This window comes from Centroberyx affinis, unplaced genomic scaffold (genome assembly GCF_046629955.1).
Source record: "Centroberyx affinis isolate AG114_WGS23_722 - 3 ecotype Tasmania unplaced genomic scaffold, CSIRO-AGI_Caff_v1 ptg000048l_1, whole genome shotgun sequence".
Taxonomy (NCBI): Eukaryota; Metazoa; Chordata; class Actinopteri; order Beryciformes; family Berycidae; genus Centroberyx; species Centroberyx affinis.
Genome location: NW_027278761.1, coordinates 17989 through 32467, shown reverse-complemented (window position 1 = coordinate 32467; position 14479 = coordinate 17989). Strand labels below are relative to the sequence as shown.

General features: G+C 41.2%; 1 protein-coding gene across 1 annotated transcript; it reads left to right on the top strand.

Moving 5' to 3' along the window:
• The first annotated feature begins 4226 nt into the window (after nt 1-4226).
• On the top strand, nt 4227-13990 carry LOC139643435 (schwannomin-interacting protein 1). The gene is made up of 7 exons (XM_071518582.1): nt 4227-4292; nt 7140-7249; nt 10843-10960; nt 11085-11291; nt 11843-11966; nt 12306-12399; nt 12647-13990. Exons 1-7 carry the CDS (start codon nt 4263-4265, stop codon nt 12696-12698), a joined length of 735 nt encoding a protein of 244 aa, XP_071374683.1. The 5' UTR covers nt 4227-4262; the 3' UTR covers nt 12699-13990.
• Nucleotides 13991-14479: the final 489 nt, after the last annotated feature.

Genomic DNA, 14479 nt, shown 5'->3' with positions numbered 1-14479 from the left:
AATGCAAACAAACTCCTTGGCAAATGGAACAGGTAAGGGGCACACAATCTGGACCCATGAGCAATACACATTGTAATGGCTCTGTATTTGTATGGGCAGTGATTTAATGGGAGTAACTGGGTCCAATGATTGCTCTGCATGGTTGTATAGGCTAATGGCCAAGGAAAATGCCATTTTGCAGGACCAGGTGCACCCAATGGGGCTGACACTATACCCTCATGATGTTGCCATATACTGTATATTCCAAAATTATAATGCCCTATATTCACTTTTAAACCAGTCAAACTCCTTCCATGGCCTCCCATTCATCAATCTAAATATCACTGAACCTTTGTGGGAAGTAGATATTCAGCTCCTTCACCACCTAAAGAATGGTCCAATACCTTATTAGGTACTTGATATTCATATATTTTTAGGTGTTACTGTTATTTTGTCCACATGTAGATGAGAGAATGCCTTCCCTGCAATATAGATTTTCTTTGGTCACTTCTAACCATGACCTGTAACTTGTATAACAATACATTTTCATTTACATAATTGTTACAGTGAATAATCAGATTAAGATAATGGTTTGATAAATGCATTTATGCGGTTCAAAGTAGTGTTCCAGATTTGCTAAAAAAAAAAATATAGGCATTTGCCACTACCACTTGGCATGTTGCCAACATCCTCTGTGACCTTTTTTGACATGTGCACATTTAAAAAAAAAAATTTAATTAAGTCATACTAAGCAGTTTACATGGCCAAATCAAGATTGAGCAGAAATCTGGGTTGTGCTAACACTGATTAGGACCTTGTGTTTGCATGATCATTGCTGTATTCAGAGTATTGCCTTATTCAGGTTAAGAGCAGAGACAAATTATTAGGACTGAAATAGACTTAACTTTCCAATTCTTGATATTTAGCTGGTGTACGCCCTGTTTGGTGTTCTGTTTAATTTCCACAAATTAATCCTCAGGTACAGTCCTCTTGGTGAAGTTGCTCTCACTTGTTTGTCTACCTTTCAGAAATGTTACAGCAAAAAACTGTATATTTAGATATCACAATAGCATAAATTACCTTTTAACAAAGGTTAAATAAGTGGGCTTGTAACCAGAATGTTGTCATTTTAAATTCCTGGACTGGCAGGGAAAATCTGAATGAGTAAAGTGAGTAATGCTCTCCTCTCACCCAGCTACTGCCCATGTGCCCATCATCAAGGCTCTTAATCAACTCACTGCTTCAGGCAGCTCAGAGATGAGAATATGTATTGCTGTATGACTGTGAAGCAGTGTAGCTGAAAAAGAATATGCTCAGTTAACCTTTCTTGGGAGAATTGAGGTTACTGAGGTCTTCAGTCTCTCTTTTCAATTCTGTGCCTTCTCTGTGTATTAGGTCCCTCTCTCCTTTTGCTTCCAGTGATGTTGTGGAAATTTACGGAGTCTCCCGCCCTCACCCACACACACACACACACACACACACACACACACCCCATTCTGTCTATTCCTATATATTTATATATATCCACGTGGTACTCTCTCCTCTGGGCGCATGATGATACAGGCACACACTAACACACACACAGATCTACACACATGCATCACTGAAACCAAGTCACACGTGACAACAGTGGAGCGTGTGATGCAGTGTCTTTGAAAGCAAGCATGTATTTACTATTCTGTATCTTTTCCTTTTCATTTGCTACAGTTCTTGGATGTCAGCCGCCTGGATTTTGTAGGGCACTGAGTTCCAATTCAAGAACTCTACAACGGACGCAGCGAGAGATCCTAAAATCCGTCCTCAGGCGATCATCATTCTGTCTCTGTCCAGCAGCAGCAGCAGCAGCAGCAGCAGCTGTCCTTTCATGCAACACAATGGTTTGTCCCTGTGCTTATCTTTGTTTTGGTTTAATTGCTGCTTTGGCACTTTCATCTCAAGCATCTTAAGGAGTGGTTGCATCTCTACAATGAACGTGAGTGCTATATATTTACATTCTGTTTTACAGGTGATAAAAATTCAGGATGCTAGACTATCCACCATTTATGGATTTGAGGTTCGATAAGTGGTTTGGCAGAATTTATGTTTTTTTCTTTTTTCTTGAATGACTTCTGTTTATATTCATTGACTGAAGAAGAATAAAAAGTAGAATAAAGAAAGGCCGCAGACTGACCACATACTTGAGTGCATGGGGAAATGTTTTAACAAAGAACATTGCCAACATTTTCAATCCGAGCCAGTGTTGTTGCATTTATATGTATTACTGTGTTTGATCTCTACAAGGACCACAGGAAACCTGAGGCCACAATGGAAATTAAAGTGATTGATTTTTCTCTAGATTAAAGCAATTGATTTGTGTCAGGGATCTGCGTCTGAACTGACCTGTGATTATCCTCAGTCTGTCTCTGGCCACATTCCCAGCCAGGACTCTAAGCCCCTCCCCCAGCCCCGAGACTTGCTCCTCCCACTCCTCAGAGTTTGCCTGTATGGAGGACTATGATGTGGACATGGTTGAGGAAGAGGAGGGAGAGGTATTCATAAGGAAGACCGCAGGACATTGGTGGGTGGACTCTGGAGATAATGGCAACTCTGACATTCAGCACAACAGAGGAGGAAGAGGCTGCATGGTGAACAGTCGCAGTTGGGCTGAGGAGCTCCAGGATATCTTTGCACCACAGGCAGAAGATTGCTACAGTGGGAGTCGACCCAGACTGTCCAGCATCTCTGTGAGTGATCTCTCTTTCTCTCCCTCTCTCTCTCTCTCTCTCTGACACACACAGACACTGAACGGTGTGGTCTGGCTCCCTCTGAGTCCATTTGCTCTGACAAACACATTCCAGTACACCTCACCCAGTTCTCTCCAACAGACTCTCATATAATTCTACCTCTTCTCTCAAAACAATGACGATACATATACTAACAAACTGAATTAATATCATATCACACTGTTCCTTGCCATAATCCATCTCAAGCCAGCGATTGAAAGAAAATTACAAGGACAAAAGCTGATAACATAAAAAGCAAGGTGTTCTCAACCGCATATTCAATCCTGGGTAATTCAGTGATGGAAAATATGGTTGCTATACATATATGATTATATTATCCATACTTGTGAAAAGATCTAGGCCTAGCATTGCCACTGAGTGTGCCCAGCAAGAGAAATGCATGGCATTGTGGGATTGAGAATGCTAGCGGAGGATGTGTTTGGCCTCTGAGACCAGAGCTTCACGATAATGAAAGATGAAGGATGACTCAAAATGTTATCTTGTTTAATCAGCCGCTGCTGCATCATGACACAGCACAGTGGGACCTAACTGTGTGTGTGTATGTGTACGTGTGTGTATGTGTGTGTGTGTGTGTGTATTTGTTTTTTCTGCATGCACGTGCAGGCAAGTGCCCCTGAGCCTTGTCTCTCTATTACGGCTCATCACACTTGAATCTTTGATGTGGAATGGGAGAGCAGGAGATTCCTTTAGGAGACAAAACAAATGGATGATGTGCAATTAAAAATGTACTGCTCTGCATCAGACCAAACGAACAGATGCGGATGCCATGTCAATGTTACTCAAAACTGCTTAGTTGATTTTATATGCTGGAACATTTATCAGATGAGCTATTGCCGAACAGCCACAGCCTCTCTAATGGTGTTGTATTGCAGTGTTACAGTCTCATTTATCAGATTATGTTTAGCCTGGCCTTCTACCCCACCATATGGCTCACCTCACTAGGCAGCCAAGCACTCTGTGTGCATTTTACTGTCTCTGTAAATCCATAAGCGTCTGTCTCCTCTTATTGTGATGCAGTTCTTTTTTCTAGCATCTGCTATTTGTTCTTTTCCTCCCACTAAAGGAAAGATGAAGTGATGATAGAGAAAGGAGAGAGAGAGAGAGGGAGAGAGCGAGAGAGAGAGAAAGAGAGAGAGAGAGAAAGAGAGAGAGGAAGATGGAGGCACAGATAACAGATCTTGAAAGCAGTGGCAGTGCTGAGCAGAGAGCAGAGCGCCCACATAGACCTATCAGCGCCACACAATCTCTCTCTGTCTCTCTCTCTCTCCCCTCCCTCCTCCATTTCCCCCTCCCCTTCCATCTCTTCCCACTCCTTCCTCTTGCGCCCTCATCCCCCTCCTACCTCCCCTCTCTCTCCTCCCCTCCCTCCCTGCCTGTTCTCTCCTCCTTCCTTCCCTCCCTCTCCTGCACGTAGCTGCAGTATATGAGAGGGTCTCCAGGGTCTAGCTTCACTGCAGTGTAGAGAAGGGCAGGGCGGCTCTATGTACGATGCGCTGAAGAATGGTGCACCAGGAGAAACGTGTTTACCAGGTGTGTGGATTTGTGTGCGTATGTGCATGTGTGTTTTATTTTGAGGTGTAGCACCTATATGTATGAAAATATTCATATGTAATAGCTATCCACCATAGGTGTGTGCTGCTGCTGTAGGTGAATCAGCCATACTGGATGAGTGTATGTGCGATTGTTACGGGTGAGGGTGTGTTCATATGTGATCTTTACCTGGTTATCTGTATTTTTACACCTCTTCAGTACATAGTAGAGTACTTCATCTGTACATATAGATGGTGTATGTATAATCATACTATACTGTGTTTGTTTTTGTAGTTGCTCATGGATACAGTATGAGATTATTCTGATACATTTACAGGGATGATAAGGTGCTTTTGCTCTAGTGTGTTTTCCTCTGGAAGAGTAAAACATTTTGCGTGTTAATATGTGAGTGTTATGGTATGTTTGTGTGTTTGTGTTTGCGTGTGTGTGTGTGTGTGTGTGTATGTGTGTGTGTGTGTGTGTGCGTGCGTGTGTGTGTGTAGACAGTCTGGCTGGTCAGTAGGACACCTGACTTGCTGTAGTGGAGGAACAGGAGGCAGAGCGTTGGTTGGAGAGTGTAGGCAGACAACTGTGATTTATGCTCTTACATCACAGCCTCATCTAATGATGCGTCACGAAGAGAGGGCGAATGTATTAGTGTGTGTGCGTGTGTGTGTGTTTGTGTGTGTGGAGCTGGTTTTGTGTGTGTGTATTTGTGAGAGAAGCACTGCCAATTTGGAGTGTTATCTACATCATGGGTTATTGAGGATATTGAGAGCTGTTGTGTATGTTTTCATGGCATATGTATTCTTGCATGGTGTTATTCTATGGCTGATAGAGAATGTAGTTGTCTGAGTGTGTGTGTGCACACCTGTGTTCTTGGGTTTGTGTGTGTGTGTGTCATAGGCAGAGTGAGTTGGCTGCCTTGGGAGATATAGGCACTTGGCACAGTCCTAGAATATAAATATACTTTCCCCAGTGAGGTGCCAGAATAGAAAACCATGTTGTGTCGAAGCAGCATGTTGTTCAACGGTTCTCTGCAGTGAGACTCGAAGACGGAGAATGTACGTACTAGAAATTCATACAGCTCAAACGGCCTACCTAGAGGAAAATTTGTTTCGTCGACAAAAAGACATGAAATGAGGAACCTAGGGAGAGGGGAGCTATTTTTAGAGTGGTAGGTGAGATGAACTGAAAATGATAAATGATGCTGAAGATCAGAGAAGGAGAGGGAGCTAGAGAGAAGAAGAAAAAGAGAAAAGGGAGAAAAGCAAACTAGGACAGTGAAACGTATACACAACATGTCTGATCTAACTGGAATAAATGGGAGGAGGAGAGAAAATGACAATCAAGTGAGACAGATCGAGTGCAAGAATTTGCCAAATACGAATGCAGGATGACGTGGCATTTTTTACTATCGTCAGAATGACGTGGCATTTTTAACCATTAAATAGATTAGCTGCTATCTATTGATGATGGAGTGTTAATGGAAAAGTGAGCAAAAGGACCAGTATTGATCGCCTCACAACAATCATGCATCTTGTGACGCAGGCTGTTACAAAAGACCTCAAAGTCTGATGGTTCATTTTTTTGTTATCTGCTTTACTCTTAATGGGCTAAATTAAGCTACTGTACTAATGGTTAGGAAGGCCAGTAGGAATGTACATATCCCTTTGTTATTAGATGAGCTGTGGCTGCTGTATGTGAAATTCTCCATAGTATAATAGCATTCTTTTTACTTGTTACTAGTTGTGTGACTTGTCTCATGATTGTGCCTCAGTGGTGTTTTGCAAGATGTATTATGGTGGTTGTCTGTTGATAAATATAGCACGTTCAAGTAACAGCTCAACATTGTTTTCTCTTTGCTTGCCTGTCTATATTCATTGTATCATTTGAGACAGAAATAAAAAAATATATATAATGCAGAGGGAGGATACACAACCTGCTCTCTTTAAAAATATTCAACATATTTCTGGTCAGTGAACCTACAACTAGGGTGTCTTAATGTGTGAATGTGCAATATTTTATGCTTACTGATGTAGACATCCTGTGGGGTATATATTAGTGTGTGTGTGTATGTGTATGTGTATGTGTGTGTGTGTGTGTGTGTGATTATACACATGTCTGTAGATGTGTATGTGTTTGTGTATCTGGCTTGTGGCATTCATTGTTCTTTCTTGACCTCTTGGCTCATTCGGTCAGCAGTGGTTTTCCACTTCTAGCAGGAAATCAGATTGCATGAAATTGCTCCCCACATCATCTATCCCACTTTTGTCCCTCTTTTCAGATTCCACTAAGCTTTCTTTGCTTTCATTATCGAGCTTCTCTTCTCCTGTCTTCCTCTTCTTCTTCCTCTTCACCATCTATTCCCTTTTTCACTTAACTGTGTCTGATGCAGCCATGGCAAACTCTCTGTTTCTCTTGGTTCTCAAGAGCTGCTGACTTGTCAACATGAATAAACATGACAAATGTCAGTATACCATAATCATACTAAACATGTGTATTGCTGCATAAGTATCATGGCAAGGCTTATTTGTCTCTCTACCTCCACACTACCTTCAAAATATCTTGATATAATTGGTATAACTTTGTTAAGAACCAGAATTTAATATTTTTGTCTTTCTATCAGGCCTGATACTAGTCTATGAATTAGAAATGACATCGTTATCATTTTGGTACTATACAAATCTTTCTAATATAATTTAAATATCCATATACAAATAATACTGTATATTCCTCTCTGTGGGTATCTCCACTGGGCCCATCAAGGATAGATAGCATTACTATTGCAGTGCTTTAATCAATATTCTTTGTATTTATGTACATTTTTCTCTGTGTGTCTGGCAGGCCCAGCGCAATGAGAGAGAGTCCATCAGGCAGAAACTTGCCCTTGGCAGTTTCTATGACGACGAGCCAGTCATTTACACCAGCTGCAGCAAGAACGGCCCGTCCTCCCGGTGGGTTTGGATAGTGTGTTTGTGTTTGTGTGTGTGTGTAATAGGGTTCAATCGATATGGGTTTTTGAAGGCTGATACTGATATTTTTGTGTTCCAGTGACCGATAGCCGATATTTTGTGTGAATATTCAATATCTTTAAAATTTTCCATTTTCAAGCCAAAAAAATCAGTGTTTCCCGCCAGATTATATTCTTGGCAGGATGAGAAAGCCTCTGAAACAGCTTTTAGACCATGGGACACCAAAGCTCTCTATTCAAACTCATACTAATTACATTATTTTAGGGTTAGCAGCTCTTTAATGCAGGGTGACCCACCCCACCTATTCAATGGCAGGGAAACTGTGGGATAGATTAAGAATTAATGTATAAAAAAAACATTACTGATAAATTAAATGAATAAATAAAACAAATAATAAATTAAATTAAACCCGCAATGAAAATAAAATTTCATTGCAGTTTTTATTGACTTGTTTGTATGTAGCTGTGGTCAGGAAGGAACCTCCATTATATCAGCAGTGGACCACATGACCTGCTGATCAGTTCATGATCAGCTGATCATGCATTCTCAATCATCAATTGAGAATGCATGGTAAATTCCAATTCAGTTCCTGGAATTGGAATGTCACCCAGCTCTAAGGAAACAGAATTGGAATTTGAATAACAGGAAACAGAATTTAATTCCATTAAATTCCATGAAATTGCACTTCTAAATGAGGTTGTCTTGACTTGCCAGACATTAGAAATCAAACATTATGAATCAAATAAAAGACAGTTTAACAAAACAAATACATTCAATCACAATGTATGTAATGTAGCCTATAATGTTATGCATCAAATACCACCTGAAAGGTACCTTTAACATTTTATGATATTCAATATTCATAATATAATACACTACATGTAATCTCAGATATGGGGTAAGAAAAAACAAGAAAACATGTAATTTCACATAATTTCATTCAACTGAATTAAATTCAACTTCCTGAAATTCCAATCAAATTCCAATTCCTCAGTTGAATTGTAATTGATGAGTTCATTCCTGAATTGACCTCCAACCCTGCTGCTGATATCCAATATTTAATAAAAGGGCACTATCGGCTCAATACATTGGCAAACCAATATATTGGTTTAACCCTCTTATGAGTGCGGGACACAGACTTTGATGTTTCCAATGAAGAAAAACTGCCATTTTCCACTTTCTCTTGTAGCATCAAGTTTTCTAATTGTCTCAGTGGGGATGGTTTGTTTTCCAATATCTACAACAGCTTATGCTCTGCCTAGATGCCAAATATAGACTTGGTGTTTGAGCATTTGACAGCCAGGAGAGGGAGCAGGTCAGCAGCTCAGTTTATCTATGAATTAACTGAAATTATATGACATACATACTGTAAAAAGTATGACTAACATTAGGTCCTTTTTGAGGACCTCTTTGGAACAATGAATCAGACAGTACAGTGTAATGTGGGCGGGTAAACCAATGAGTGTGTGAGTGACTGACTGAATGAGTGTGTGTGTGTGTGTGTTAGAGAGAGAGAGAGAGAGAGAGATGAGGAGAATGAGTGACGGACTTAACCGACAGACGTGTACAGAAGGAAAGCGAAAGCTTTCCTGGAAAGCCACAGCAGTGTTTACAGTCAGTGCCAGGGACTGAGCAATGGACTAAACACAAAGTCATTTACTATCAGCAGTAAAACAGGAAGCAGACACATTAGGCACTGCGGAGGTGGCATAGTGGTCAACCTCTCTTGCGTGATAAGTAGCTGAGACAGAAACTGATGCCCCAGCTTAGCGTGTCAGATGACCTAAGACATAATTTGGAAGAAATTCTCACGGTGGCAAAGCTTACACATGAAGGGTTTAATGCCAAAATGAGATACGCACCATTTGAAAAATGTGGCACCAATTATTCCAAAAAGATTGATAGCAAATTTAAACAAATTATGACACTTTTTAAAGAATAGTAGGTAATTTAATGTGTTGGTTCCCAAAATGATATCATATATCGACTGGCTCTGATATATGTTATAGACTTTGAATGTCAACCTACAGGATTTTTTTCTCCCTAAAATTGATATATAGCATTTTGGAATAGAAGTCTTCATATGTACAGTAATTGGTGTGCTTTTTTATACAAATACACATGTACATACACACGTGTACACATATACATGCACATACGTACACACACACACACACACACACACACACACACACACACACACACGCGCGTACACACAGTGGAACTAGTTGCATTACATCACATAAACAAATGGTTAGCCAAAGCCACTAGACCAGTACAACTCTACTATTCTTTTCATGACAGCTTTGAACTCAAGCACCTGTGTAGCACTTTGACTGTTTCATGGAACAGGGCGTTATTATTCAAACAATGGGGAGCGCCCCTCTCTGCTGCCCCTCTCTGCTCTCTGCTGTTTGAGGAAGTGCAGGTCAGCATGTGGTCCAGACCTTCTAAAAGAAGAAGTGACCCCTGATATCAGTCCGATGCTCTGATTGGAGGGATCAGAGTCACATGACCTTCATTGGAGGTGAAGGTGCACCCTCTCAGACTTGCTATGAGGTGGAAATTCCACCGCCATCCCATCCGTTCGTGAGATCTTGTGTGGGCTACTGTTCTCATCCCCGTGTCAGAGGAGGGTTACTTAGGTTCACATAAGTTTCTTCCGAGACTCTCAAAGTATTTTGAAACTCAGTGAATGAAGTTGCATGTTTTGAGTATTTGGAAAGGCTCACAAAGGTTGAGTTTTCCATGGCTTCTAAGTAACTGCAGCAGAGTGATTATGTCATGCTGTGGGTTTAGGTGTTTCATTAAACCTTTTAGTTCCTGTTGTTCCATCTACACGAGATCTACATTTCATTAGGTCATACTTAGTGACATTACTGACATCATTTCAGGAGATATCACTTAAAGGGAATAATAATGATTTTGACATCGTTTCACATCAACTTGTTTGCATCAGATATTTTTCCCTTATGTTTTAAAAATGTCTTTGCTATTTGCTATACAAAATGGCTTTGATAAGAAAGAACATGATGAGGCAGTGAGGGATGATTAGACAACACCAGCATGACTTTAGCTTCAACCCCGTAGCACTTTGAGTAGATGTGAAAGAGGCATAGGGAAAAGCAGCACAGTGGAAATACAGCCTCATATCGACTCATAACTTAACATAACTCTCATAGCACTCATGTGTGTTTTCAAGGTGCTACATGTAGCATTTTTAAACATCAATATATCATTGTAAAATTAATTGTGATACCTTGTTATAATTACTGTAAATAAGTTACTGTAAATACTTGGCAAAGTAAATAATGGCATTGTTCCACATACACTTGTTTTGCTTCTTTAGGCAAAGGTTTTCTTTATTGCTGTACTGAAAATGAGAAACATGTTGGAAGTGATTCTTCCGTCTGCCTTTCACTTGTTCCACCATCAGCCTTTGCCAGAAACATAAAGCTTGAGCTCCATTTGCAATGTAATAACAGCAGCCCTCTTCCTGTTTTGTGCCGTAAAGCAATCTTCTTCGATTCTTCTCTCTCACACTCTTAACTCCTCGCGTCTCTCTTGCCCCCCAGGCTACAGAGTGGGGTGAACCTGCAGGTGTGTTTTGTCAATGACAGTAGCAGCGACAAAGACAGCGATGCCGAGGACAGCAGGACAGAGACCAGTCTGGACACGCCGCTGTCACCTGTGGTATGCACCCTTAGATTGTTTGTGTGTGTTTTTATAATTAGTTTCATTGTAGTCTACTCATTCCTTTGTAACCAAGTGTGAGAACCACATAGGTTATTATATCATTATATCACTTGCTCTACAGAGTAAGCAGAGCTCGTCTCTATCGGACCGGGACACGGCGGAGGAGGACTCGGACCCGTTAGATGACTGCGGCGGGTTCTGGCGGGTGCAGCGGCGGCTCCAGGAGGAGGCGCGGGTGGCTCTCGCTCTGGCGCGACCCATGGCCCGCATGCAGGTGGAGGTGGAGAGGCAAATCCAACTGCACAGACGTTCACCTGTGGCCGATTTGGTTAGTCAGTGAGAGAGTGAAATCAAGGGGTTGGAGGTGTGTGTGTGTGTGTGTGTGTGTGTGTGGTGGGGGTTCCTTGACTTTTTCTATCTTCCATCATGAAATGATTTCAGGAAATGATTTAGGACAATGAAAGCTATATCTATACTATATGTTAAGGGGAAAAACAAAGGAAAAACAAAGTGAAAATGGAAACAAATGAATGCTGTTACAGTAACTACAACACAATGCAGATTAGGTAAGGGACTTGCGTGGTCTAAGGAGAAGGTCACACAGGGTTTATAAACTATAGGGGTGTGTGTGTGTGTGTGTCCTAGACCAAGAGAAAACCCCTATGACTGGTAAACAAATGAGACAGCCCCTATGACTGGTAAACAAATGGGACATTCTTGAACCTACTTCCACAGAACAGAATTTTGATAAATATAGAGCAAAACTAAAGATTTGACTGTCAGGCATTTTGCACATTAGCACATAATAATTCCTAATATGTGTGTGCATGTGTGTGTGTGGTTGTGTGTGTGTGTGTGTGTGTGCGCGCGCCTGCGCAGCTACCACATCTGCCCCACATCAGCGAAGGCTTGATGAAGAGGAATCTCAGGAGAGGAGACATGAGGGACATGAGTCTGGGCCAGCTGCAAGTCATCACCAACGACTTACACTCACAGATACAGAGTGAGTGGAACACACACACATGCACAAACACACACTCAAGAACATACACACGAATTGGCAATGCCGATGCTGGTGCTATTGTCTGAGTTTCATGGGTAACACAAAAACCAGTTGAGGATTTGAAAATTGACAAAGAGGCACAAAGGTGCAATTTCAAGTTCAAAGTGTGGGCATTTTCAATTACTTACACTGATCACGCTCCTTAATTCCTTTCCTGTTCTCCAACATTTTTCACTTGAGCCCCCAAAATTACCCCCTCCCCCCACAACCTAAAAAAGTCTTTACTGAGTTGCATCCATAATGTACAGTAAATACAGTATGGTTGTGTTTGTGATGAAGGTCTAAATGAGGAGCTGGTGCAGTTGCTGCTGATGAGGGACGAACTCCATGTGGAGCAGGACGCCATGCTGGTGGACATAGAGGACCTCACCAGGTAACACCCCCCCCCCAACCCCACCCCACCCCACCCCCCCGCAACACCCCCCCCTCCCCCTCTCTGGCTCTCTATCCAACTCTCTCTCACTCTCTCCAAGAAACCTTTCACTTCACTTCTGTACACATCTGTCAGTGAGCCAAGTCCTTCTCTCTCTGTGTCTCTACTGCACAATTTGGTAAAAACTGTACTTTGGGATGTGTGTCCTGTGTTCTAACTGATCTAATGCTTTTCTTTGTCGCGACAGGCACGCCCATATCCAACAAAGACACCTGGCAGAGAAAGCCGTCTCTAAATAAACAACCTGTCTAAATGTGTGTCGGCCTGTCTGCCGCCCCCCCCAACCTCGCACTCCATCGACTGTCACCGTTGTCACCAATGAAACTCCATCTGTGCCGACTGTCTCTGGAGAATTAACACAGCATATTAACGCCCAAACACACACACACACACACACACACACACACACACACACACTCCAGGATGTTGTCAGAGGACATCAGGACGTTTAGAAGAAGCTGATTGATCACTGCTCTTGTTGTGGCCGCAGTCCATGCAGGCTTTCTGCTCCCATCCAGCGTGATTGACCATGCCATATTTCATAGAATTAGGGAATCCTCTTGACTTAATTCCATGCCTAGCTCTGATTTACCTCATCATGGTTTTGCACGGTATGCTTGTGTATGTAAATGCTGGGTTGGAAGGAGAGCCTGCACCCCCTGTCACTCGCCTGTCTAAAAGAGGGTGAAGACCGCCACAGAGGGACCACACCCGACCAAATGGAGCCCATCACCCATAAACTTTGTGTCTTTATTGATAGTCTCTATAATAATCCCAGAAGGAGCTATCAGTTTGTCTGTAGGCTGCCCAGTTCAGCCAGCTCCACGCTTCTTCTATCACTTAAGGGCGCTGCGTTATAGCCGTTTAACAATAGAACTCAGTAATATATTCCTACTATCTGAGCTGTTGCAACACACAATAGAAACACTTATCTGTGCAGAATTTGCAGCTTTGCTTCACAATGGTGTTTAAATGTTGCAGCAACTGCACCATACAAGGTCTTGTATGGATCATTTAGACACACAAATGGATGTAATTGAATAGCTGCTGTTGCACAATTTCCACATGCTTTAATGTGATGTATTTAGAGCTTTATTGGATATCATTTTGAACTTTATTTAGCCAAAATGTCCTTTGTCAGGATATATTGATCTTCTTTCTGTCTGTGTGATAGACAAAATCAAAAGATATGGGTTCAGAAAATATTCTGGCAAGATTAAAACTAAAGGGGAGGCATGATAAATGTCAGTGTTGGCCCAGTCTGTATTGTTTCATAAACAGTAAATAAAAAATACACTAAATATGCCATACCCTATTTATTGATGCACAATAGAGTCAAAAGTTAGGGCCTAAACATTTTACTATTTTATCTGTTCAGAAGGTTTATGGAATTTATGGACATATATGTGGAAAAAAGATGCTTTATTAGATGGATGAACAACATGCCTTGTTGTCTGGCTGTGTTTAATAGTGTTTTCACTCTCATTCTCAGCTTTTTAAGAATGTCATTTAACACTCTCTCTAAGTTAAACTCGGCTTTCTTTTTCTATTGTAAAGTACACTTCCTTGATAAATGTACTGTATAACATTTGTGAAAAAAATCTAATAATAAATGTTTCAAGTGTGTTGATTGTGTCTTTATTTGGTTGTTTTCCATGATGTTATCTCATTTTAAAAATAATACATGAGGGAAGCCGTTTCATTAAGTGCAGCATGAGAAAGTGTGTCTCATTCACACATTGACCCTCGGGGTTGCACAAAAGGGCTTGCTCAAGTTACCGACACAGCTTGTGGGGAGAGAAACTACCAAGACGTGGAATCTGTTACTGGAGGGTTTTTTTTTTTGTTTTTTTTTTTAAAGTTACTGATGCAAAAAAAGAAAATTAATAAAAAATCCTCATAGGCTGATTATACAAAAAACGCATTTGAGACATTACTTCTACGCATATGAATTAAGAAAACAACAAACCATCTCCAGTGGCCATATGTTACAAGCATAATACCACTTAATTTACAAAAC